The 27,297-nt window shown below is 50.9% G+C and overlaps 1 protein-coding gene across 3 annotated transcripts in view; it reads left to right on the top strand.

Annotated features, from left to right (window-relative positions):
• Nucleotides 1-26,670, top strand: part of ASIC2 (acid sensing ion channel subunit 2) — an 813,868-nt gene extending 787,198 nt beyond the window's left edge. For 2 of the 3 annotated variants that reach the window (XM_036454310.2, XM_036454308.2), the window contains exons 4-10: nt 12,767-12,917; nt 15,590-15,646; nt 16,967-17,120; nt 18,847-18,938; nt 22,580-22,659; nt 24,172-24,240; nt 25,754-26,670. In XM_036454310.2, coding sequence (XP_036310203.1) covers nt 12,767-12,917; nt 15,590-15,646; nt 16,967-17,120; nt 18,847-18,938; nt 22,580-22,659; nt 24,172-24,240; nt 25,754-25,855 — 705 coding nt within the window. In that variant the 3' untranslated portion in view covers nt 25,856-26,670. The remainder of the gene's footprint in view (nt 1-12,766; nt 12,918-15,589; nt 15,647-16,966; nt 17,121-18,846; nt 18,939-22,579; nt 22,660-24,171; nt 24,241-25,753) is intronic. The other variant, XM_045587366.1, reaches the window with a different exon arrangement.
• Nucleotides 26,671-27,297: the final 627 nt, after the last annotated feature.

The following is a 27,297-nucleotide window of genomic DNA, read 5'->3' as shown; positions in this document are numbered from 1 at the left end:
AGGAGGATAGCACCTGAGAACTCTCCCTCACCTCTGAGAATTAAGTGGCCCAAGGGCATAAATGTTCAATACCACATCTTTTTTTTTTTCCAATTACAGTTTACACTCAGTATTAGTGTGTATTAGTTTCAGATATACAACCTAGTGGTTAGACAATCCTATACTTTACAAAGTGTCACCCCCCGCCGATATTTCCAGTGCCCACCTGGCACCATTTATAGTTATTATTGACTACTAGAGGCCCAGTGCATGAAATTCGTGCCCAGGTAGAGTCCCTAGGCATGGCCAGTGATCAGGGCCAATGTGTGGGGCAATCAGCAGGGAGATGGGGGGGAGCCCACTTGCCCCCACCTTGGCTGGCCTGGCACCACCCACTCACTGGCTCTGCCCCCTTGCTGCCACCACCACTGGTCAGGACCAGTAGGCTGGGGGCAGCTCCTGCATTGAGCATCTGCCCCCAGATGGTCAGTGAACATCATAGTGACCAGTCATTCCACCAGTCATATCGCTGGTCATTTCCACTGTTTGGTCAATTTGCATATTAGAGTTTTATATAGATAGATGCTCTCTATGATGTACTTTCCATCCCCATGACTATTCTGTTACCACCTGTCTGACCTTCTGAACCTCTTCACCCCCCCCCTCCCCCCAGTCCCACAACCTCTCTTCCCTCTGGAATCATCAGTCTGTTCTCTGTCCGATTCTGCATCTCACCCTTCCTGAATCCACACATTTTATGCCACCCCACCCCCACTGAAATCCTTCAGAAAGGGGTCATAAAGATGCATGTTGTGGCAACTGATCTGCGTACACAGGGCCCCCATGCTGGGCCATCTCAGGCTTGGGGGCTGCAACAGTGTCACCAGCCCAGGCGGCAAGTTCAGCTCCTGGATTTGGGCTCCAGGGTGGGGGTCTGCTCCATGGGCCTCCGGCCGCAGCAGGGGATTCCCGGGGGGAGAGGACGCTGTGGCTTCTTCTGATGCTCCCAACCAGTGGAGGGTTGGGCATGGAATTGTTAAAGTGCTGCCCTTGCCCCTCAGGGAAACTATCTGATGCCCCCACCCTAGTCCCTTTCTCTGACCCACACTTTCTGCTCTGCCAGCTAGAAAGGGGCCATTTGGGCTCTAGACTGCATCTCTGCCCTGTCCTTCCTTCCCTCCTCTTCCTCCTTTTTTCTTTTCCTTCTGGTTGCATTTCCATCTTTCTAAGACAATCCCTTGGTCTAACCCCTGGGCATCATTGCCTGAAGGGACTGGAAGAGGCCACAGGACTGACCTCTCTCTATGCTGTTGGACCATTTCAGAGCTGCTGTGCACAGCTGTGCAGGGTGTAGAGTGCACAACAGCCAGAAGTCCCACTCGCTCAGACTAAAGTGTGACTGTTGTCCCCAGCACCTTATCATGAGGTCCCCACAGCACTGACAAGTCAGGGGAGAGCCTGCCTGGGCCCTGGACAGGGAAAGACAAAGGGAGAGGCCGGCGGAAGGCTGGAAGGAGTGAAGAGAGCCTCGCAGTGCCTGGCCCACATCAGCCTGTGAGGAAGCGGCCAAGCTAGGACTGCGTGACTCCAAGTTCATTCCTGGGCGTGAGGCCGCCTCCCCACCGGCATCTCTGCAACACTTCCTGCTCCCTGTTTCCACCAACAAATCACACCCCCAGGCAATTTGCTGAGAAAACGGCCGCCAGCAGCGCCGCCAACACTTGCCCAAGAAATTGTGTCCGGATGAAGATGTGATTATAACGATGCGTTGGCATGCACAGACACGCTAAAAACTCCTGCAAGGCAGCCTTCCACTGGGCAGGGGAGGGTTGGGAGGGGCAGGAGTTTAGCAGGGCTGCTTCCCGCCGGGGATGTATATTTGTCGCAAGTTGCAGGTGTCACGATCACAATCACAGAGGATTCTTCAGTCACCTGGGGCTGCTCCCTGAGCACTGAGCACGGCACCCAGCCCGCCACTCACCCATATGCCTGTCTTTCTGTGCTGCCGGAGGCTCCCCCTCCGGCTAAGCCACTCTACCTCCACACCTTTGCCCAGGCAATTCCCTCCATCCAGAACACCCTTCCCACACCTGATCTGCCTAATGGACGGCACTGTCATTCTAGACTCAGCTGAAAGGTGACCACCCTCCATAGAGAAGTATTTTCTGATCCCCCACACACCCACACTCCAAGTTGGTCTGGCCAGGCTTCCTCGGTGCCCCCACTATCCTGTTCCTGGTTACCCCTTAGAGTACTCGCTGTGTAGTGTTCTTTCTAGATGGACAGTTCCGTTTGTGGTTGTAGGAACCACATTTTATTTATCTTTATTGTCTCAGTTCCTAGCAGTGTTCCTAGAACAGATTAGGTGTTAAAGAAATGTTAATTGGACATGGGAGGTGAGAGGATAGTGAATAGATGGATGGGTGGGTGGTAGATGGGTGAATGGATAAATGAATGAGTGGATAGATGGATGGATGGATAGATAGATGGATGGATGGATGGATGGATGAATGAATGGATAGATGAATGAGTGGATGGGTGGATGGGTTGAATAGATAAATGGATGAGTGGATGGATGTATTGGTGAATGGATAAATGAATGGGTAGTGGATGGTGGATGGTGGATGGTGGATAGTGGATGGTGGGTGGATGGATGAATGGATGGAAATAAAGCTGCAAAGGCTGCCCCAAGACACCAAATCTGGAAGGAATCTTGTAGTGCCTCAATACCTGGAGCCAGCAAGGCCTAAGGTGGAAGTCATATTAGAATGAGGTTAGTCATAGCCTTTCAAAAAAAAAAATCCTCTTGCTCTTTTGTATAAACATTTTCTGTTCTTGTTATATTCTCTCCACTCATGGACCTTATTGCAATGGATATAACCTAATTATTTTATTATTAGTCACAAACCATGGGTAATTCGCTTTTTAAATTGATTTCCGTCGCTTGTTAAAGTGCTGCATCAGCTACTACTACTTAGTGTCCAGCCAGCACAATAAGCACCTCTGTCTGTGATCTCAGCACAGAATCCTGGTTGGGAAACTTGGTCCAAAAGGTGCCCAGAGCAGTCTGGGATACTCCCACACATGGGGGCCGGTTGGATTATTGTTCTTGCCGGGAGTCACAGCCTGTATTAGTACATCATAATTTTTATCTGGCATATGTGAATATGTAAGCATGTCTAGTTCCATGGGTTCTACAAATGAGGCCTCCCAAAATACATTTTAATTTCAAGTAAATGGCTGTATTTAGATATGTCTAATGCCATAATCTGTGATTGAATGGTGATGTCTGCCCTGTGCCCAGAATTGGGGGAGAACGAGCAGTCATCTGGTTTGCCTTATAGATCACCCCCTTCACTACATTACACCGCCTCTGGAGGTTATCTAGTCTGAACCCAGATGCTGCCAATGAAAGAGCTGAGTCCCCTAAAGAGAACAATGGGATAACAGCCGAGTCTAAATAGAACATCTCCTGAACAGAACAGACCCCAGAAATCAACCCAAGCCATTATGATTCAATATTTGACAAAGGGGCAAGAGCATACAATGGAGTCAAGAAAATTTCTTCAATAAATGGTGTTGGGAAAATTGGACAGATGCATGCAAAAGAATGAAACTAGACCACCAACTTACACCATACACAAAACTAAATTCAAAATCAAAATTTAAAAGACTTAAACGTGAGATGGGAAACCATAAAAATCTTAGAAGAATCCATAATTCTTCTATGGCAAAATATCACCCATATGTCATAGCTATATCTTTACTGATATAACTCCTAGGTCAAAGGAAACTAAGGAGAAAATAAACAAATGGGAATACATCAAAATAAAAAGCTTCTGCATAGAAAGAGAAACCGTCAACAAAACAAGAGAGCCCACCGCATGAGAGAACACATTTGCCAATGTTACATCAGATAAGGGTTTAATATCCAAAATTTATAGGGAACTCTTACAGCTTAACAAAAAGAAGATAAAAATCCAATCAAAAAAATGGACAAAGGACCCAAATAGACATTTTTTCCTAAGTGGACATTCAGAAGGCCAAGAGACATGAAAACATGCTCAAATTCACCCATTATCTGATGCAAATCAAAACGACAATGAGATGCCATCTTACACCTGTCAAAATAGCTATCATCAACAAATCAACAAACAACAAGTGCTGTAGAGGATGTGGAGAAAAAGGAACCCTTGTACACTGCTGGTGGGAATGCAAACTGGTGCAGCCACTGTGGAAAACAATATAGAGTTTCCTCAAAAACTTAAAAATGGAACTCCCATTTGACCCAGCAATCAGAAAGAATATATGCACCCCTATGTTCATAGCAGCACAATTTACAAAAGCTAAGATTTGGAAACAGCCTAAATGCCCATCAGCAGATGAGTGGATTAAAAAACTGTGGTACATCTACACAATGGAATACTTCACTGCTATTAAAAAAAAAAAAAGAAGAAGAAGAAGAAGAAAGGAAGGAAGGAAGAAAGAAAGAAAGAAAGAAAGAAAGAAAGAAAGAAAGAAAGAAAGAAAAAACTCTTAATATTTGCAACAGTGTGGATGGGCTTAGAGAGCATTATGCTAAGCAAAATAAGCCAGACAGAGAAAGATAAATATCACATAATCTCATTCATTTACATAAACTGATGAATAAAAACATATCCAGAGACATAGAAGCATCAAATAGACTGTCAAACCTCAGAGGGAAGGCAGGGGAGGGTTGGGAATTGGGGTAAGAGATCAACCAAAGGCTTGTATCCATGCATGTGAGCATGACCAATGGACACAGACAATAGGGGGGTAGGGGAATGTTCTGGGGTGTGGGAATGGTCCGGAGAGGTCGATGGGGGGGGGGGGGGGGAGGAAGGAGACATATGTAAATTTCAACAATAAATAATTTTTTTAAAAAAAAGAAGAACATCTCCTGGCCCCCGAGTCAGGAGCCTTGCGACCGGGCAGAACCAGATTAGAACCCTGCCTCTCCTGCTTCTTAGCCATGTGATGTTGGGCAAGTTACCAAAGTTTGCTCATCAATAAAACAGGGTAATAATATTTAACTGGCAAGGTTGTCATGAGGACTAAACAGTTTCATGAAGCTTTTCCTAACTTTTCCTCCTACCCGGTAATTCCCTCTGCTCCCATGGTAGATTCTTTCTTTTATCCAGGCAATGTAGGTAGTTATTAAAGGTGTAGTCTGCTGGGTTCCCATCCAGCTCGTCCATGACCAGAGTCACTTCAACGCCCCAGGCTCCCAGACACACAATGGAGATCCTGGAAGTGCCAACCCCTGAGGTGAGGATCAGGATGTAGAGCACGCACAGTGCGCACTAAGGGTCAGTATACACCAGCCACATCACATCTATGCCCTTTATCAGTCCACAGCCCGTCTTGGGGCAAGTGGGGCCTATTCTCTCAGGACCCTTGTAGGGACTGAGAGAGACCATATTTCAGTCTTTTACGATGACTTGAGCTTCTTCCTGATGTCGTCTCTTCTTCTTTGACCTTGTGGGTTTAACTCTCCCTGAACCTGGCAGAGATGGGGGCGGGGGGGGCGGGGGGGGGCGCTTCTCTATTTTCGTGCAACCTACAAGGACATGTCTCCCCTGAGACTCCTTTGCTGCCTCTGTTACCAACGGTTTTGTGGGTTTGACTTTAGGATTTGATTTGATTTTAACATTGTTTAAAAACAGCACAATATAATCATTTGTGAACATGCTTAAATCACTAGGCAGAATGCAATAAAAACGTCAAACTGAAAATTATAGCTTAAAAACAGGCTCTGATTTCCCGTCCAGCCGGTCGGGCGAGGCAGAAGTTTGCCTTGCAGTGGAAGGTGGGAAAATGGGGTGAGCAGGAGGGATCCCAAGACATATCAGGGGGAGCCTCATAGGGGAACCTAGGGCCTCTCAAAGCACAGTACCTTTTGGACCCCACCCCTTACAGATGGAAGAGAGAAGCCCAGAGAAGTTGAGTGGCATGCCCAACATCACACAGGAAAACCTAGCCCTCAGCTGGTCCGGGACTCAGATGGGATTCGGTGCTGAGCCCACCTCAATACAGAGCCCATGGGCACCAACATGACGGTTCCTCTAGAACTGCCTTCACTTGGGAAAATATTATACTTGAGAATGTGTTGATTCTGGAAAAAGTAGCAAAGCACATGAGGAGAGTGAAGGGGGAGAGGGACTAGGACTGGGCAAGATGAGGGGGCTTTGCTCTGATGCAGACTGCTCCTCCAGCTCTTTCTGGCATGTGTTCAAGCCTCAGTCAAGAGGCTTCCTGTGGAATTTAACAAGGGCCTGATTTCACACATCCTGTCCTCCTGTCCCTATGACCAAACAGAGGCCGGAAGGTGTCAGCCGAGGGTGACTGCTGGGTCACACAGACCTCAAATTCAAAAGGAGTATCCTCTGAAGTAGCAAATACCTCAAGGTGATTCTCGTGCAGAGAGAAGGGCTCAGAGAGGCCCAGCCACTTGCTCCAGGCCCCCCGCTAAGCAAGTGGCAGAGCCAGGATTGGAATCCAGCTGGGTCTGACCACAGAGCCTGTGCTCCTGGCCTGGCTGCTCTCGGCCAGGTGGGTGAGTGAGGAAGAGGAGGAAGCCAGGCAGACACCGAGCCTAAAGTGATTTGGTTCAGGTGGTCACCGTGTGAGGTAGGTGGCCATCTCTCCTTGGCTCCCTCATGCCTTTCCTAACCTTTCTGGGAGCAGAAGGAATATATGGTCATGCAGTTTCATCATCTTCTCAGCATCACCCCACACAGCAGCAGCAGCATCCAGCAGAGGCCTCTGAGAGTGGGCTGCAGACACAAGGAAAAGGCCAAGTGAGCTTGGCAAGGGCCTATGGCTTCCTCCCTTGGGGCAGCTCAGACTGCAGACAGGCCTTGGGCAGCAATGCTAACTGCAGCGCCACCTGCTGGCCTACCTCGGGATCTGTGGGCTGGGAGAGATTAAGAACTGGTGGTTGAGGACAAGCACAGGATGCCAAGGAAGCAAGCCAACCTTCTAGGGATAAAATGAAAAGGACTGTAGAGAGAAGCCTCAAGACAGTGGAGCAATGAAAAGCAAGCACCAGAGTATTCAGTCACAAAAGTTCTGAGTTCTTTGCTCAGTTCATAAATGTAAGCAGTTATCCAAAGCCACCAACCAGTTCCACGGCACAATGGAAAACACGGGTAAGGGGGGGACTAGCTGTCAGGCAAACGCAGGCACCCATCAAGCCTCAATCCTGGGCGTCTCCCCTCTCTCCCTGGGCTGGTCAGCTTCCCCACAGCTTCATTATGCATCGAAGCTCGCTACACATCCATCTCCAGCCCAGGTCTCTCTCCCATCTCGACCCTGAGATCCACCTGCCTGGTGCCACTTTGGATGCCTGAATTAGTAGGAATCCTTCTCATAATCAACCCAAGTCAAAGTGTCTTGATGCCAAACAAGGCGGAGATTTGCTGATCTGTAGAACCAACTTGTGAGGAGAGCAGAGGTGGAGCTGGGCAATGAATGAATGAATGAATGAATGAATGGCAAAACATGGAAGACTTTGTTAGAGGAAGGGGATGGGAGCTCAGTCTTGGTGAGTACCTACTAGCTGCTGGGCACTGAACTTATTTAGTTAGATGAGACTGAATGCTGGGGATGGGAGGAGGGGACTGTAAAGTTGACCCAAAGTCACACAGAGAGTTCATGAAAGAATGGGGGAGGGGGGGAGAAGGGGTTCCTTTATGGCTCATTCCACTGCCTCTAGTCCTTAAATCAATTAACAGATTTAAGGTCTGTGATTAAACATAAGGGGCTGAAGCAACTTTAGAAGTCATTTCATTCCCTGGGTACTCAATGCTTGACTCTCTCTCTTCCCAACCAGCCAAGTATTATAGTTGGGTAGACTCTGCTTCAACACCCCTCATGATGGGGAACTTACTCTGAAGATGATGCTTTTATTAGGGAATCACTTGGGAGGTTAGAAAGTTGAGGTCAGGTGGTAGCGTGGCCGAGCAGTCTAAGGCGCTGGATTAAGAAAGTTGAGCAGGAATTGTTCCTTCTTTAAGATTAAATGAGGTCATGCATGTAATGTGCCTGCCAGGGTACCTTCAGCATCAGTAAATGCTATCATGCTCCCTACTTCCCTTATTACAACGATTCCTGAGTCTGTCTTTCCCTTGGGATGCCCGGAAACCAATCCCTGAGACAGCCCTTCAGATATTTGAAGACAGTGCTTCAGGGTCCCCCGGAAGCATTGCTGGCCCCAGATAAACAAATACTCCAACCTACTCTCAGACACTCACTGACAAGCAAGAGTCGATACTGTGCACGCTGTGATTTCCCAGCCGCTGTGGTGTGTGAGGCTTCAGAAAAGCTGATGGAACAAGTGAGGCCACAGTAGGGTGGTCGTGGGCTCTGAATCATGACCTTCGCCAAAAAAAAAGGGAAGTGGCTGATCCTGAACAGACCTTGGCTCATCACCAGAGCCTCACCAGCTCCGTGCATGGTCCACCCACTGTGGGAACCTGTTTTAGTGGAAGCAAAAGAAATGAGTGTAGAGAGTGGCTATAGGGTTTGGACAGGTTTTGTTCTCAGACACAGAGAGCACAGTCCTCTCATGGCCACGTGCAAGTCCCAGCCTGGAGGGCAGAGCCCTCCCAGCACAATTATAGGCAACAGCTGTAGTTGTAAGCTTGAATCTATGGTCTGAACACGTGGCCCCACATGCCTGAGTGAGGTGGGCTTGATAGAGTTCAGGTGCATGTAACTGAGTGGGATCGAAACCCACAAGAATGTTGTAAACATCTTGACCACGCACTTACTTTGCTTCGTGTCATCTGCTATACAATAAAGACACGGCTTGTAGTCCATTGTACTGTCTCTCTCGATTAGAGAGGATAGCATCCCACTGAGACCCAACTTTCTTGTCTGTCTTTTCTAATCCTTTACCACCCCCACTCAGGGTCACTGAACCTGGCTGAGCTGGTGGGCCACATAAGGTGCCCTGGGGCATGCCAGCTCGTCACAAATGAGTAGGGAACCCCCAGCCCCATCCCCCGTCAATAGTCAACATTTTAGACACACACACACACACACACACACACACACACACAGCTTTGTCAAAAGTCACTGTTGGTCCTTCCAAATCCAATTATTGTGTTTATGGATCCAATATTGAGTGGCGCAGGAGACCTAATGCATTCTAATTATGGAATATCTATCCTTAAATCTTTTCTACTTACAGGTGGGAAAACTAAGGTTCAGAGAAGAGAATTATCTAAAGTCTTACAGGAAATCTATGCAAAGGCTGATCAACTTATGCACTCCAAAGAAAGATGAGATAGTAAAGCAAACCTGCATTTAAAAAAAAAAAGAAGAAGAAGAAAGAATCCAGTAGGTCAAAACAAAAAAGGAACGTTCTGAGAGGCATTCCTGGTGTGTTTCTCTCTCTCTCCTGCCGATCTCCTGGAGAGACAGTGTAGCATCGTGTGACAGGTGCAAGGTTGGAGTCAGAAATCCCCAGGATGCTGGCTCTACCACTGACAAGGTGTGTGATCTTGAACAGGCTGCTTAACCTTTCTGGTACTCAGGTGCCTCATTAATACAATGAGCACAGGAACATCTCCCTCAAAGGAGTCCTGTGAATGTTAAATGAGTGTGGAGACGGGGCTCTCAGTAATGGTGGAATAGCTTATAGCAGACTAACTCTCCTGGAAATAGGGATGATAAACTTTGGACAAAATTGTTTAAAATGCTATTTGATGGGACTAATGCAGGCAGGACCTGGAGGGTATGCAGCCCTTGAGGCTAGGGTCCCTGCACTGGGTGGAATACACATTTATTTATCTGACTTCTCCCTGGAGAGTAGGTCAAGTTCTAAGGGAATACTGGAGTAGAGCTTAAGCAGAAAGTAGTAGTCATTGTATTTAAAAAGGCACAAGTCTGCCAAAACCGTTTTTTGGCTCAGTGGATAGAGTGTCGGCCTGAGGACTGAAAGGTCCCGGGTTTGGGTTTGATTTCGGTCAAGGGCATGTACCCTGGTTGTGGGCACATCCCCAGTAGAGGGTGTGCAGGATGTGCAAGAGGCAGCTGATTGATGTTTCTCTCTCATCAATGTTTGTAACTCTCTATCCCTCTCTCTTCCTCTCTGTAAAAATAAATAAATAAATAAAATATATTTAAAAAAAAAAAAAAGGCAAAAGTCTGCCTGGCTGCTGTGGCTGAGTGGACTGAGCATCATCCCATGCACCAAGAGGTCACAATTTGATTCTCGGTCAGAGCACAAGCCGAGTGTGCAAGCTCGGTCCTAAGTAGGGGATGTGCATAAGGCAGCCAATCAATGTTTCTCAGATCGATGTTTCTCTCTCTCTAAAAAAATCAATAAAAACAGATTCTTTTTAAAAGACAGGGTTCATGGTTCATGATTGCCAGAAAGGTTGAATGTTTGGGGAAGAAAGACCCTAGAAAAGTGGGACCCTCAGAGGGGGAGCTCCAACATGTTTTTATAAACTTCCCTAAAATCATAGACTGAACCTTGGACTTCATTTGGCTAGGGGTGACACGCCAAGAAGCCCAGGAGTACAGGTGAAAGAGCTGGGCAGTAATTTCAGCAGCTGCCAAGGCAGGGAAGACAGACTGTCATTCAAGTTCCACCGAGTTACACCTGATAAGCATCCATCTCAGGCTTTCCATTCAAACCCCAGAAGTGTCAGACCTTAGGAGTGAACATCACATTCCAAGACTAAGGGCTATAGCCCAGGACTAAGAGGAAAATGAAAATATTATACCCATTCTTATACAAAGCCTAAACAACACCTTAACAAAATCAGAGCGATTCATTCAATACTGTTCAGTGGAAGATAACTGACCTGGAGCCACTATAGTTATCTATAATGTCCAGCATACAACAAAAAATAACCATGTCCTTTTCACAACATTTAAAATAACATTGATAAGCATGTTACATAATTGCAGAAAGAGATGTAAATAATGAGAGATCGGGGAGGACAAAATATGGAAGCTTCTTTAAAAAGTCAACCTGAAACTGAAAAATGCCATGGCCTGGAATTTAAAACCATGTTGTGGGATTATCAGAAGATTGGGTTGAACAAAATAAATGAACACAGACTTGAAGACACTGGCCAGGGCCTCATGTATTTTTGAGACTTATCATTAGGCAATGCATATTGAGAATTATCATGTCCTCTTGATGGTTGATCCTATCACTGTGAAAATAACATTCTCTCTCTCTCTCTCTCTCTCTCTCTCTCTCTCTCTCTCTCTCTCTCTCTCTCTCTCTCTCATGCAGTATCTTTTTCTTTAAGTTTATTTTGTGTGGGAGACATTTTGTTGAGCTAAAGAAGCCAGACACAAAAGAGCACATAGTGTAAGTCTTCATCTATATGAAATTTGAGAAGAGGCAAAGCCAACTTATGGTGATAGAATCCTTAACATCGATTGCCCATGTTATATGGTCCATGCTCCTGGGGGCTGATTGGAAAGGGACAGGAAGGAACTTTCTAAGGTAATTAAAAATATCCTATATCTTTTTTAATTTATTGATGAGAGAGAGAGGAGAGAAGGAGAGAGAAATACATCCATTTCTTGTTCCACTTATTTATGCATTCATTGGTTGATTCTTCTATGTGCCCTGATCAGAGATTGAACCTACAACTTTGGCGTATCAGAATAATGCCCTAACCCACAAAGCTACCTGGCCGGGGCAACAATGTCTTATTCTTGATTGAAGTGGCAGGTACAAAGGTGTGTAGATTTTTCAGAATTTGTTGAACTGTGCACTGGAAATGTGTGCGTTTTATTGTATTTTTTATTCTTAAAATGTTTTCTAAGATGTAAAGGACTTGTCTTGGGGCGGAACACACAGTAAGTGCTCACCAACCATTAGTTCCTTCATCCTTCACTCTCTCCATCCCTAGCAGGCAAGTGCTGTGGGTGTTAGAACAGTTTGCAGTCATTGGGCCTCTGAGCACAAGAGGCACGTTCCCTGGTGGAGTTGTTCACAGCTGTCACTGGAGAGATGCTCTCGCCAGGGCCAGGGGTCATAAACAGCACGGTGTGTGCCGAAGGCTATTGCATCCCAACCCCTCCTCCAGGTCTAGGTCTCAGGTCCCAAGCGTGGAGGGTAGAATTTCCAAGAGAAGGGAGATGACAAAGTGTGGAAGTGACAAGATGCAGCATTTGAAAAAGGCTCTGTGAAGCTCTGGCCGGCTTAACTCAGTGGATAGAGCATCAGCCTGCAGACTGGGAGGTCCCGAGTTCGATTCCAACCAAAGGCACATGCCTGGGCTGCGGGCTCAGTCCTTACTGGGGGGGGGGGGGGGGGGGGTGCAGGAGGCAGCCGGCCAATGATTCTCTCTCATCATTGATGTTTCTATCTCTCCTTCCTTCTCCCTTCCTCTTTGAAATCAATAAAGAAATAATTTGAAAGGAAGGAAGGAAGGAAGGAAGGAAGGAAGGAAGGAAGGAAGGAAGGAAGGAAGGAAGGAAGGAAGGAAGGAAGGAAAGAAGGAAGGAAGGAAGGAAGGAAGGAAGGAAGGAAGGAAGGAAGGAAGGAAGGAAGGAAGGAAGGAAGGAAGGAAAGAAGGCTCTGTGAAGATCCGCATTCCTGGGAAGGTTCACAAGAGAGGAGATAAGAAAACTAATGTTAGAGCCAGATGTTGAAGGCATGTGAGGTCATTGGAGTCCAGATTGTCATGAATTAGTTGCTCAATGATCGTTGGTTGATTGAGTAAATGAATGAATGAGGCACTGAGCCCATCAAGGCTGACTGCTGCCCCTTCTTCCTGTCTTGCAGCTCACATACCTGCCGCCTCCGTGGGGTGAGTGCCGATCCTCAGAGATGGGACTCGACTTCTTTCCTGTTTACAGCATCACCGCCTGTAGGATCGACTGTGAGACCCGCTACATCGTGGAAAATTGCAACTGCCGCATGGTACACATGCCAGGTCCGTGCCAGGGGAAGGGCTGCCACAGGGGACCGCCTGGGGCCTTCTTTGCATTTCTCACTCTAATGGGAAACACTTCCCCCCCCTCCACGAGCATCCAAAGGGGTGTTATGTGGTGCCCAGACATTTAGAGGGCAGGCAGAAACCCACTCTAGCAGCTGAGGCAGCACCCTGGTGCCCTGAAGCATCCAGAAGTTTGGAGAACATTCCTCCCAGTGTTCGAGATGTTTGCTAACTGTTTGCTGTGTCCAGATATTCGGAGGCTTGCAGTCGCTGCTTCCTGGTGTGTGGTCCACGTCCACACCGCCAGATGTGTGTTGCTTTCATCCAGATATTTCCCTTCCTGACCCAAAAGTCCAGCACTCTTCCAAATGAGGCGAAAGCCCAGCAGCCCTCCTGGGAATGCTGGTGCTGACATGTCTGGTGTCAGACTTACAGCGCATGTGGCCATCGCATCAGAGGCGGTCAGCTTGTCAGAGGTGGCCTTGCAGAGGGAGTGGGGCTGATGAGGACAGGGAGGATGACTGGGGCTGGGAGCCTTGGCTTCCAACTCAGGTTCCTCCACTCACCTGCTTTGTGTCCTGGCCCAAGTTTCTAAACCTCTCCATTCAGCTTTATTATCTTTAAAGAAAAAAAAAAAAAAAAAAAAAAAACTAGGCTAAGACATAAAAATACTTTTTAAACTGCAGAAGGCAGTGTTGTTAGCATATGGGAGGAGAAACCAAAAGTCCTGTGGACTAGCCGAAGCCGGTTTGGCTCAGTGGTAGAGCGTCGGTCTGCGGACTGAAAGGTCCCGGGTTCGATTCTGGTCAAGGGCTTGCGGGCACATCCCTGGTAGGGGGTGTGCAGGAGGCAACTGGTTGATGTTTCTCTCTCATCGACGTTTTTTTGTTTGTTTGTTTGTTTTGTTTTGTTTTTAATATATTTTTATTGATTTTGTACAGAGAGGAAGGGAGAGAGATACAGAGTTAGAAACATCGATGAGAGAGAGTCATCGATCAGCTGCCTCTTGCACACCTCCTACTGGGGATATGCCCGCAACCAAGGTACATGCCCTTGACTGGAATCGAACCTGGGACCCTTCAGTCCCCAAGCCGACGCTCTATCCATTGAGCCAAACCGGTCCCGGCTCTCATCGACGTTTCTAGCTCTCTATCTCTCTCCCTTCCTCTCTGTGAAAAATTAATAAAATATATTAAAAATAAAAACAAAAGTCTTGTGGACTAAAGACCTACTATGTGCCAGGAATTTTGCTCAAATATTTATCAGCTGCTATTTCATGTTTATAGCATGCTTTACTTAAGTATATTTAACGAAATCCTTATATTGGGCATTTAGTTCATTACCAATTGTTTTCTAATATAACCAATGCTGAAATGAACATCCTCACAGCTAACTTCTGAAATATTTTTATTAATAATCAGTAATTTATTTATAATCTAAGGTTAGAATTATTGATCTTTAAAATTGTCTCTAAGGCCCTGGCCAGAGGGGTGTTATTTGGTTAGAGCACCTCAGTTGGTTAGAGCACCGTCCCAATATGCCAAGGTTGTGGGTTTGATCCCTGGTCAGGGCACATATAGGAATCAACCAATGACTGTATCAGTAAGTAGAACTCTCTCTAAAAATCAATAAATAAAAAAATTTTAGAGATAAATTAAAAAAATAAAATTTCCTCTGCCTAGAAGACAAAGCAAAAAGGAAAACTACCCATTAAATTATTATTATCAGAGTTTTAGCTGGTTTGGCTCTGTGGATAGATTCCAGTCAAGGGCATGTACCTTGGTTGCAGGCTCCTCCCTGGTTGAGACGCTTGCAGGAAGCAACCAATCAATGTGTTTCTCTCACATCACTATTTCTCTCTATCCTTCCCTCTCTCTTCTACTCTCTCTAAAAAACAGTGGGAAAATATCCTCAGGTGATATGATTATTAGAAAGGAGGGAGCATAATAGCCCCTCAGCTCAAGAAAAGGGTGTCTTGGGAAATAGTGAGGAAAGACTTCGAGGTGGACATTCACTGTAGCACTTGGTAAAAGAGGAAACAGTGGAGCTTGGACTTCTACAGAGATTTGCCAGGAAGGACAGCTGAGCCGTAGTTGGTGTTACCTGCCTGCTGCTCAGACTGTGAGGCTGCCTCATGGAACCTGAGCTGAAAGCAAGCAGTGGAAGTTCAATCATTCCACCCAGGACCCGGGTACTAGCCTCTCAATTGCTGGTGGGAATGCAGAGCCCAGCAAAGAGGCGCTTACAAAGCAGCCCTTCTCCCAGCGCGGTGTGTGGTGGGAAGAGCCCTCCTCCATCACTGCCGCTCCGGTGCCCTGGGAAGGCAGGATGCAGTACTTCCCCTTCAGGAGGAAATGGCCCATGCCCAGGACTTAGGAGGTGCCTCCCCCAACTAGCAGATCAGCCAGCAAGGTTTCCTCACCCATCACCCATCACCCGTGCAGCCATCTGGGAGGGTCCCCCTACCCTCTATCCACGGTCACAGGGCAGATGGGAACCCCGTCTTCTGGCTCTGGGTGCACTGCCCCCAATGCTCCCAGGCTGCCCTGGTCCAGGGCTCCTTTGCACTGCCCAGGGGCTGCCCCTGCCTGTAAGGGGGGCGCTGCCTGCCCAGCCCCGGGAGGGGAGGTGTTGCGGCCTTTGTACCTCCCGGTGTTTCTTCTTCGCAGGGGACGCGCCTTTCTGTACCCCCGAGCAGCACAAGGAGTGTGCAGAGCCTGCGCTGGGTCAGTACTGGGGGCACGTGGAATGCTGGGGAGGGCTGAGATGGGGATCTCCTGGGTGTAGGAGAGAGATTGGGTGGGAGGGGGCATGGGTAAGGGTGAGGAGAGAGGCTGGACAGAGTGGAAGGACTGCAGGAGAGAGAGGTGGAGAGCAGGGTGCGAGGGAATTGATGCAAGTGGATTAGGGCTGGGAAGGGCACAGGGGAGAGAAAGGAGGCAGAGGGGTGGACAGAGAACAGTGAATGTCAGAGGGTGGGGGTACTGAGGAATGCAGAGAGGGGCAGAGATGAGAGAGGATGCATGACAGGTGTGGGGGACACAGAGGAGTGTGATAGTACACACACACACACACACACACACACACACACACACACACGATGGTAGCTCACACAGCTAGGCCACCAAGGTTATTTCAAAGCAGTTGAACCCAAGTACGTGAAGCAGAAAAAAGAGATAAGGCATGGACTTACCTTACATGTGCATGGACTTGAGTTCCTTGGCAGCTGCACTCACTGAAGTTAAGTGGGGGCAGCTCTTGACTCACACTGCCACAGCTTCCATGTTTGGAGGGGCGAGAGGGGGGCTGGGGAGAGGACAGACAGTGGCTTCCGATGTGTGCACAGACTCCGTCTCTCCTTGGAATGAGGAATCAACAAAACCCAGAAACACTGAGATGGTTAAAGGAAAGAGGGAGGGAAATATTGTCTTTAACCACCGGGTCTTAAACAGAGAGGAGAGGAGGGGAGGGGAGGGGAGGGGAGGGGAGACTAGATGAACCTGGATGTGGGGACTTTGCCTCTAGAGAAAGGAGTGCAAATCTTGGCCTGTGCCCTAACCCAGGGGGCACAGGAGGCGGGGGTGGCTATGGGGAGCCAGCCCAGAGGGAATCCGCAGAGCCCGAGCTTCAGATGCAATGGTCTCCCACATGTGCCTTTGCCAGGCAGCCCACTTTGTGGATGAGAACACTGAGGCTAGGAGCAGAGACGAAGGCCCGGGAAGGTGAAGGGGCCAGGACTCCCTCAGAGCCTTTTCTCCCAAAGTGGTGCCCTTTCAACAGTCTGTAAAAGGCCACATGACAGTGAGAGAAACAGAAGAAACACAGGGCCAAGAGCAGCCCAGAAAGAGGGGGCACTTTTTCATAAGCGTCCGCACCCTCAACCTAGACCAGCATCCCAGCTCCCCTTCTCTCTGCAGCCCCCCACCCCTCCCTCACCAGGGAGGTCACCTCTTCCCAGCTCATTTCTCTCCTGCTGGACCTGCTGCCCTGGCCCAGAGGCCGCAGACCCCACAGCGGACTAAGCTCCTCCCCCCTCTCCCCTGCAGGTCTGCTGGCGGAAAAGGACAGCAGTTACTGTCTCTGCAGGACACCCTGCAACCTGACCCGCTACAACAAGGAGCTCTCCATGGTGAAGATCCCCAGCAAGACGTCCGCCAAGTACCTCGAGAAGAAGTTTAACAAATCAGAAAAATATATCTCGTAAGCGCGGGGGCATGTGCACTGGGGAGGAGGCGGGTGGTATGGGTCAGGAGGAAATTCGGGGCCATCAAGGAAGAGGGCAAAGGGGAGCAGTTCGTTTCATTAGGCAGACACGAATTGAGCACCTGCTGTGTGGCAAGCTCTGTGCTCAGCACTCAGACTAGGAAGACAAAGATAATCAAAACGCAGTCCCTGCCCTTAAGGTGCTTAGAGTCCTGCAGGGCGACAAGCAGGCAACTGAATGCGACAAAGGCTGATCCCAGCCCCCGGGATCCAGGAGGTGGCTGCCTGCACCTCGCATGGGGATGCTGCCAAGGAACACGTCAAGAGATTTTTTAAATGATGCATAGGAGTATTCCAGGCAGGCTTTGCACATCCTGTTCCCTCTTCCCAGAATGCTTTTCCTCTCACTCTTCACCTGACTGGTCCCTCATGGTGCAGGTGTTCATTTCAATGTCATCGCCTCAGTCCGCTGGCGTTGAGCATTTTAAACATAGCTTGAGCCCTAGCCACTTTGGCTCAGTGGATAGAGTGTCAGCCTGGGGACTGAAGGGTCCCGAGTTTGATTCCGGTGAAGGGCATGTAACCTGGTTGCGGGCACATCCCCAGTAGGGGGCGTGCAGGAGGCAGCCAATCAATGATTCTCTGTCATCATTGATGTTTCTCTCTCACACTCCCTTCCTCTCTGAAATCAATAGAAAAAAAAATTTTTTTTTAAATATATATATATAAACATAGCTTGAGTGACTCGGAAACGGAACTGTAATTTTATTTAATTTGAACTTGTTTAGCAGTTTTAGAGAGACCCTTCGGCAAGCCGCTTAGAGGATGAGTGGGAAGCCAGGTGGGCAAAAGGGAGCCAGTTAGGAGGTCATCACCATAAACCAGGCAAGAGTTGGTGCTGCTTTGGAACCTCGGAGAGCCCTGCATGGAGAGAGGGGGCTTGTTCCTCTCCCCAGCACTGCCTCCTGCCAACACCATCGCCAGAGCCCCTCCTGGGTGATGTCTACAGAGCGGCTGCTTCTGTTCAGTGGGTTGGGGACGGGCATTGAGGCACTGAAGGAGATGGGGAGTCGTAGGAGGTGCCAGGCCCCGCTGCTGAGCAGACATTCTGCAGGCAGCAGCGGGGCCTCCTGCCAAGATGTGTCTCATTAACACATCTGCCTGAGGGAGCAGAGGGAGCGGAGGTGCTCCTGCCAGAGCTGCCCCGCCCACACATGTAGGTTTGTGCCCTAAAAAGCCTCTCCGGTTCTGGCACCTGACTTGATAATGCCAGGGTGGGACCTCGGACTAAAAGCTTGTTGTAAATCCCAGTAGGAGCTCAGGGACTTTCAGGAGTGGGAGGGGAGGTCAGCTGGGCAGGCAAGCCTTGTCAAAAGAGTCCTGAGCTCACCTGCAGGGAAGGCCCCGGGCAGACCCCTTGGGGGCTGGATAACCGGGAGGCAAGGCAGCATGCAGAGTGGGGGGAGGGGGGAGGAGAACTCGGGGCAGAGGGGGACCGCTGACAGGAGCCTCCAGCTTCAGCTCCCAGGCCTGTGACGAGCACGGGGTGGAATCACGGCTCTTGGTTTCAAGGCCCAGCTCTGCCGCTAACCAGCTCGAGCGTTGTGCCGGTTGTGGCACTTCCCGGGCCTCAGTTTCTCCATCTGTCCAGGGGAAAGCTGTTAGGTGATCACTGTGGATCCTGACAGATCCACCATGTATGTACTGAACGTTCCCTCTGCAGAGAGAACATCCTCGTTCTGGATATATTTTTTGAAGCTCTCAATTACGAGACAATTGAACAAAAGAAGGCGTATGAAGTTGCTGCCTTACTTGGTAAGTCGAAGCGTCTGTTGCACACATTTCCACATCATATAGAAGGTGAGAGGGAGGGAGGGGGTGGCAGGTGGGCAGCAGGCGGGCAGGTCGATCTGTGTGCCTCCTGACAAGTCTAGCTCTGTGCCCGCTCATTGTTCCCTCCATCCTTGTACGGCTCCTGTCCCAGAACACCAAGACCTCCAGAGTGGTGGAGGTTCTAGGCCAGTTCATGCTGCAGTCTCTGCCTCAGTTTCCCCATCAACACAGGGAGGGGGTGGGCTGAGAATCTCTCAGGGCCTTTCGAGAGCTGCCCTCTTGGATTGCATGGCTCTCCGCCCCCAGGTTGCTGTCAGAGTCTCGGGGTGGGGCAGGAAGAAAGAGCTGTCAGATGCTGGGAAGACTCAGCGTGGAGGGTCCCCAGGTGATGGACACAGTGAGGGTCCCCAGTGGAGCCCCCCTGGAAAGCAGTGCTGCTGCATTGGGAAGGGAGGGTGGCTCCCCCTGCGCTGGGTCCTTTGTCAAACACAGAAGGGCCAGTTGTCCCCAGGTATCTACAGACCTGACTGCCACCCACACAAGGTGGCCTGGCCCCGCAGGCTCATAATGGATGCAGGGAGTTCGTTTCAACCTGCCCCCGCCCAGCACAACATGCACAAGACCCCTAGGCAGACAGAAGACCTGCCCCTGAGGGCCTCCTGCCAGCTCCCCCTCTCTCTCAGGAAGGGATCTGCGGGGGAAAGTAGCCGTTGTTGCCTCTGGGAGCTGAGCCAGGTGAGGGGAACAAGGAGAGGGAGAGACACCTTCCACCTGAGGGTATAAAGCAAAGACCAGCTTGAGGATGTGGGCCAGTGGCCTCTCCTCACTGGCCTCAGGTGCCCCATCTGTAAAATGGGTCTAATGAATCCCACTCTATGTGTTGGCTGTGATGGTTAAATGTTGGAAAGCCCCAGCCCACAGAAGGTCCATTAATAGCATTTTGATCCCTGGACAGTCTCCATGCCAGGGACCAGGACCCAGTTGGTGTTGCCAGGCGCCATCAGGCCTTTCTGCACCTCTCCCTGGAGGCTGGGTCCCAGCTGCGTTAAGGTGGCTGTCGCTCGGGCCTCTCAGGCCCCTGTGGCCAAAGGGGCTGAGCCTAGAGAATTGTAGCCTGGGCCGGAGATGTAGGCTCCTCCCCTGCTCTTGCCACCTTCATTTTCTAAATGGACTCAGAACATGACTCCTCCCCATCCCCACATAAGCTCACAGTCTCTCTCGCCGCTGAGAAAAGCATGGGGCCATCTGCAGCCTCGTGAAGAGAGCGTGTGCCGCTGGGAACCGTCAGCCACAGGCTGTCAGGCCCCCCTCTCACTGCCACATGGTCCCACCCTCACCTCAGTGCCCACTGCACCCCGTGGCCACACATACTCCATGGAGAGCCACACAAACAGGCGTGCGCCTGCACAGATCCACGTGCACACGCACTGCATGCCTGCACTCACATTCTTGCCTACAACTGCCCATGCTCACAAACACACCCACACCTGCACATGCTCACTTGTGCTCACACTCAAACACAGGGCCACTCACACGCTTAGACACTTTCTGTGTACCTACCTTAGACCTAGATCACCACCTACATAAAGCCACCAACAGCCAGATGTACTGCCTATTTCTATCCAGACACTGCACACTCACCGGACCCTGGCACATACCCCCCCACTCAGTCACACTTCACGCACATATAAACACACACTCACACCTGATGTGCACACACATAAGTGGACACTGGCCCATACACCTCCACTGAGGGCATGAGAGTGAGCATGAGGGAGGAGAGGCATGCAGGGAGCCTTCTGAGCTTAGCACCTTCCTTAGCACCAGGAAGACCTCCCTCCCCACAATCTCAACTGGTTCAGGATGTGGCTGTCGGGCTCCTCCCAGCTCTGACCAGGGTAGAAGTGGGCAGATACACCCATTAGGAAGTTCTCAGACCAAGAGGTCATCCTGGAGTGTCCAGGACTGTGTGCCCACCCCAACAGCACCCCCATTCCCAGCATCTCCCCAGCCCAGTCTTAGAGATTCCAGCTGGGAAGGACTTCCCAGCTCATCTCCTCCAAGCCCCCTCCCAATGGCCTCCACCACAAAGGGTGCTTTGAAGGCAAAGCTCCTGAGAGGGTCAGGGCTTATCAAAGCCTCACAGCAAGCTGGTGGCCACTCCAAGCTCAGAGCCCCAGAGAGCAATGGGGCAAAGCCCCGCGGGCTTCTGGGGGATCACAACCTTAGAGAATGGGCTGATAGCCTCTCAAATATAAGCTTTCTCACTACAAAAGCCAGGTGTCCACACTTAGTGTGTTCATTCCATTTCGGAGGATCTCCTACCATCTGAAGCGCCCACGGGAGAGGGGTTATCAAACTCTGGTGGGCCAGAGGACCCCCTGGGAAACGTACAAATCCTGACCTCCAGACCCCGGCCCCAGATCTGATATGTAGCCTGGGGTAGGTCCAGGCATCTACACTGACTACAAGACTCCCAGGAGTTTGATGCCGGGTCGGGGAGGAGGGGGGTTGGGGGTGGAGGGGTCTGAAGACCAGTCCAGAATAACTTTGGTCAAGGGGCCCCTCCACCCCAGGGTAGGAACCTCTGCTCTAGGAAGAGACAAAATTGAACATTTACCTTTGGGTAAGGGAGATGCAAGATGCCTCCAAGGGCCTCATCCCAAGAGTGAGAGGAGCCCCAAGGTGACCCTAACGGTCATGTCATGATTAAAGGCATGGGCGAGGAGGCCGCTTGTGACACCGCTACCAAGACCCCCACTCAGGGCACCTGACACTTGTGTCTCAGGCTAGACTGTGCCCTTGCCCAGGTCAAGGACCACACGTGTTTTATCTCTGTTCTCAGACCAGAGCCAAAGCAAGGCCCAGTCAGTGCGGTTCTAATGTAATTGGCAAGCCTGTCAGCCTATGAGATCTATTCTGGAACCTCCAAAAAGCATTCGGGTTAGTTCGCATCCTCACTACCTCATTTCCCCGAAAATAAAACATCCTCCAAAACTAAGACCTACTTACAGGTTTCCTTCTGAGTGAAATATAAGGCATCCCCCCAAAAATAAGCCCCCCCCCCCTAGGCTCTGTCTCAGAATGCTATTGCTAAACATGAGAGATTTGGTCCATTGATTCTGAAAGAAATGGAGTCACAAGAAATTCACCAGGAAATTCAGCAATTGGATTGTTATGATGATGTTCCAGAAGATGATGACATGATTGTCATTGAATAAATGAGTAAATTCTTGATACTGTAGGATTCACAGTTTGTCTGGTTTGTGTTGACAACTACTGTACTACCGTACGGTATACAGGTAATAAATTTCCTTTAACAATGTGTGCCGTATTCTTCTTCATGGAAAAATAAGACATCCCCTGAAAATAAGACCTAGCGCATCTTTGGGAGCAAAAATTAACATAAGACACTGTCTTATTTTCGGGGAAACAGGGTAGGTGCTGCACGCATCAGCTCTCAGAGCTCTGCATCGAGGGCGGGACTTGTCAAAGGCCTGCCTTCCGGTGACAAGCCCCCACTTCCCTCAGAAGGTCTGGGTTCCGAGTTCCGAGTCTGTTCACCCTTCCTGGAAGCACTGTGAATGAAACCAAACCTCTGGTGTTTTTCTGTCTCTCTCCAGGTGACATTGGTGGCCAGATGGGGTTGTTCATTGGTGCTAGTATCCTCACAATACTAGAGCTCTTTGATTACATTTATGAGGTAAGATTTGGGATCCCTCCTGGGGAAATGACCACATGCGAGTGCCCTCATTCTGCCCCAGTGCCCAGAGCCAAAGCACTACATCTCCATCAGAGCCTGCACCCTCCTCCTGTCCATGGCTATTGTCTGTCACCAAGCCCTAGGTATCAGGGAGGATGAAAGTGAGGGAGGGGAAGCCACAGTCCGGTAGAGAAAAAGCAATGGGCTGTCTACACAAGCAGGGAGGGAGAGAAGGGAGATGAGACCAGGCTGAGGCCAGCTCTGAGCCCCTCTCGCAGCTAGCCTGAAGATGCATACATACACACCACGCACCACAAACACACTTATACCACACTTACACATTACTCACAAATACACACACATATCATACACTCACACACACTTATACCACACACATTACTCACAAATGCACACACACACCATACACCACACTCAGACACACACCCTTATATCACCACACTCATACACATACTACTCACACACACACCTGCCCTCTGGGTGGCTGGTGACCTGAGTGGTACCTTCATGGTTCAGGGAGACTGCGGTAAGGAGCATTTCCCTCCTTGGTCCTGAGACGAGCAAGGCCACACCCAATGCCTCTGGCTGCTAATGGTCCGTGGAGATGTCTCTCTCAGGGGCAGCAGGGACAGGGCGTCTGAGAGCTTCCCAAACAGCGGACAGCGGCTTCAGGATTGGGAGCTCCTGGTGCTCGTCAGCCTTCCCACCCATTTCCCCAGACCCAGCTGGCTGCAGGGCTCCAGATCCCCGTGGGCACGCCCAGGTCCTCAGGCCCCAGGGGCACCGGGTCTGGGCCCAGCACACAGTGTGGGTGAGCAGGGTCTGCCCCCAGAGAGGGCTGGCCGTGGCCAAAGGTTCTCACTGTGTGGGCGGGAGGGCCCTGTGGCCAGGGTTCCCAGCGTCCTGCCCTGCCTTTCAGCCGGGAAACCTTGTTCCACATGCCAAACCCACACCCCATGGCCAGATTTTATTCCTGTTTGTTCTTAATTTTATGAGAAGCTGTACAAAGTTAGGGAAATTGAATCACACTGGATAACATTTGATAACTACCCTCCGCTGCTAAGAATAAAATGTCATGGACTCGAGTGTGCCCTGATCTTATGAACTGTGGGGCTGAGGGGCCTAGAAAGTAATTAGCAATCTTATCCCCAGACCCAGGCTCGGAAAGAGGCCCAGGATGCTCCTGAGGGCAGAGGGGGAGCCAGCCACGTCAGCACGTGCTGCTGCCCCACACTGTCCGTCCACAGGAGAAGGCGGTCCACACTGCGACAGGGCCCTCCTGTGACCTCTGCCAGGCGCTAGCCCCTGCGCCAGAATCACTTGGCAGCCCAGAGATGGGGCAGAGGCACGCCCGGCGGGTCCTGCCACGTTTGTCTGGCCACAGCCCAGGCAGCTGCTGCCGCTGTGATCCCCCTGAGGAACCCAAGACAGGGAGGCCTCTTTGCCTTTGCCCCTCCCCGCAGCCTGACCACTCGCTTCCGGCCTCTCTTACAGCTGATCAAAGAGAAGCTATTAGACCTGCTGGGCAAAGAAGAGGACGAAGGGAGCCATGACGAGAACGTGGTGAGAGCAGTGTGGGTCGGAGGTCGATGTGCTCCTCTGGTCTGTACAGGCGACGCGAAGCCAGCTATGGGGCCAGAGCAGGAGGGGCAGAGCGGAAGGGACCCAGGCTCTGGATGGAGCCAGCCTGGCTGGGTCCCAGGTCCTGCTTCTGAGCTGGGTGCCTGGGGACAAGTATCTGTCTCCCTGAGCATCTGCCTCTTCCCAGGGACCAGGGATGGTAGCGGGTTAGGCAGGTGTGAAGGGGTGTCGTTCAGAGGAGGGAGACCAGCCTATGAAACAATCAGCATGCCTAGTGGGGTTTTTTTAAATATACTTTTATTTATTTCAGTGAGGAAAGGGAGAAGGAGAGAGAGGGGAAAAAAACATCAATGATGAGAGAGGACCATTGATCTGCTGCCTCCTGCACACCCCCTACTGGGGATCCAACTACCACAACCCAACCATGTGCCTTGGCTGGGAAATCGAACCTTGACCTCCTGGTTTATAGGTCAATGCTCAACCACTGAGTCACACTGGCCGGGCAGCATGCCTCGCTTATAGTAAGAGCTCAGCAAGTTCAGGTCCCTCACTTCCTTCCTGCCTTCGAAATGTCTCAGTCATAGGTTCCCCCTCTATCCTTCCCCCTCCTGCAGTGCGGTCCTCATCGAGTCTCTCCAAATTCTTAGATGGCCTCCTGGCCGATCTCTGCTCCCAGCCCTCCTGGCCTCCCACCCGAAGCAGCACAGGGTTTCCTGGGAGATCCGGGGCCTCTCGGCCACACCCTGCTCAAGGACCCAGGATGACTGTTCCCTGTGTGCTGTCTAACCCTGAATGTCCTTTGGGTGCTGTGACCAGCTCTGGTTCTGGCCTTCGAGCCTCCGCCCTCAGAGCTCGGCTTCAGGGATCCATCACCCCCTGCCCCGGGCCTAGCCCCAGGCTGTACCTCCTCACCCCAGCGAGGCCCCAGAGGAGGCCCCTGAGGCCCAGGGTAGGATGGGCTCTCCAGCCCAAAGCCATACGTCACTCAGATGTAGCTTCAGGTGGCACATCAGGGGACCTCCAGGAGGAGCAGCCATACCCCATCACCAGGGAGCCCTCTCCCTGCGCCGGGGGCACCAGGTGGGCAGTGGCGAGGATTCCAAAGGCAGGGAAGCCCCTTCAGCCTCATGCCCGAGATGCCAACGGTGCATGGGGTGCCTGGGGCAGGAGCAGCAGTGCCCCAGGGAGCCCACAAGTGAGGAGCATGGTCCCCAAGGCTGCCAGTGGCACCTGATGAATTTTTAAATATAAACACCACCTTTCCCGGCTGGCATGGCTCAGGAGGGCATGGTTCGATTCCCGGTCAGGACACATGCCCCAGGTGTGGGCTTGATCCCAGTGTGAGTTGTGCAGGGGGCAGCCAATCAACGATTCTCTCTCACTATTGATGTTTCTCTCTCTCCTTCTCCCTCCCTCTCTGAAATCAATAAAATAAAATAAAATAAATTTTTAAATAAATAATTAATAAATAAGCACCACCTTCCCCTCCCTCCAGAGCACCTGTGAGACGATGCCAAACCACTCCGAAACCATCAGCCACACTGTGACTGTGCCCCTGCAGACAGCCCTGGGGACCTTGGAGGAGATCGCCTGCTGACAGCCCCCGGAGCGCCCGGCAGCCCCAAGCAGACCCCGAGGCCCAAGATCCGGGACAGGGGACAGCAGGCTCAGGCGGGACGGCCCCTGATGACGGAAGCAGCAAGAGCCCCTATGCACACATAGCAAACTCTCTGCCAAAACCTCGCCGCGGCCACGTGGGACTCGACCCGTCCTCGGTCCCTGCCGTGCGTCCCTCTTAGGAGACATGAGACACATTCTGGAACAGTCCAAGGACCAACCTGCCATCACATCTCACTGCCAGATGTAGAAAGCACCTGCATGCTCAGACTTCTCACGGCGCCGCCTCCACGTCTGTCTGTGTGTACGAGACACTCCTCCGTGCGGTTCCCACGCGGTGGGAACGGGTTCCAGCCCCCGGCCATCACGAGGCCACAGCTGGAATCGCAGCTGCACAACCGAGGGAAACCGCAGAACTGTCGGCTACGTCCGGTCCTTGTGTGGTTCGTGAAAGGTCCTTAACTTGCCCACAGTCCCCTTCCCGCCCCATCCGACCCCCTTACCTCCGGGGAACCGGGCCGAGCCCCTCCCACCCCAGCGCCTGTGACGGAGGCCTGTGGCCTGGTGACTCCAGCCCGTGTCCGTGGCCCCCACGCGTTCTGCCCTCCCTGTGACATGGCTTGTACAGTCCGGTTCTGTCTTTGGGGGGTTTACTGTCTGTCGGAGGTCCGTTTGGTTTTGTTTTCTGACCTTTGGGTTTGCTGTTCGGAGTTTGGTTTGGTTTTCCCATTTTCTCTGGCGTTTATTTATTCGTGCTTCCCGGTCACGGTCATATTAAAAGCTGGTCTTGTGGAAGTGGCTCCCCGGTGTCTGCCTCTTCCCACCCTGCGGTCTCTCTCCCCGAACACCCAGGAAAGGGCCAGACCTCCCAGGCCAAAGACCACAGGTTCTGTCAAGTTTTGTGCAGCGACACTTACCTTTACAAAACCTGTTCTATTCTAACCTTTAACAACTACTGATGGTGACCTTGTACAATACATGACTTCACGACCCAGGGTCTGAATGCCATGCCCTGACCCACGAGAACCTGCCCAGACACAAAAACCACAGAGGAGGCCTTCACACCATCTGCTCTCCACCTTCCGTCCTGACTCCTGACCCATCAGTGAACTTGGGCTGCACACAGGCCCGGTGTGGCCTCCCTCCCACACACCAGGCCCTCTCTGCACCTCAGCTCTTCACCCACCACAAGACCTGCTTGTCCCTGTGGGGGTCACATTTGCATTCGGCCTCCCTCCTCCCAAATCCTCAGAGGCTGTCCAGATGGGAAAGGAGGCAGGGAGGGCCTGTAGGCTGCAGGGGGCTGCCCTTTCCAGCCCTGGGTGGCAACGAGAGCTTGCTGTTCAGGCAGAATCCTTGTGCTCAAGCCACATGCTAATTCCATAGGGACAGTCCCTTCCCCCATCCACTCCCAAGTCCAAG

The sequence above is a fragment of the Pipistrellus kuhlii genome, unplaced genomic scaffold (assembly GCF_014108245.1).
Source record: "Pipistrellus kuhlii isolate mPipKuh1 unplaced genomic scaffold, mPipKuh1.p scaffold_m20_p_28, whole genome shotgun sequence".
NCBI classification, from domain to species: domain Eukaryota; kingdom Metazoa; phylum Chordata; class Mammalia; order Chiroptera; family Vespertilionidae; genus Pipistrellus; species Pipistrellus kuhlii.
This window is presented reverse-complemented; position numbering and strand designations above follow the sequence as displayed.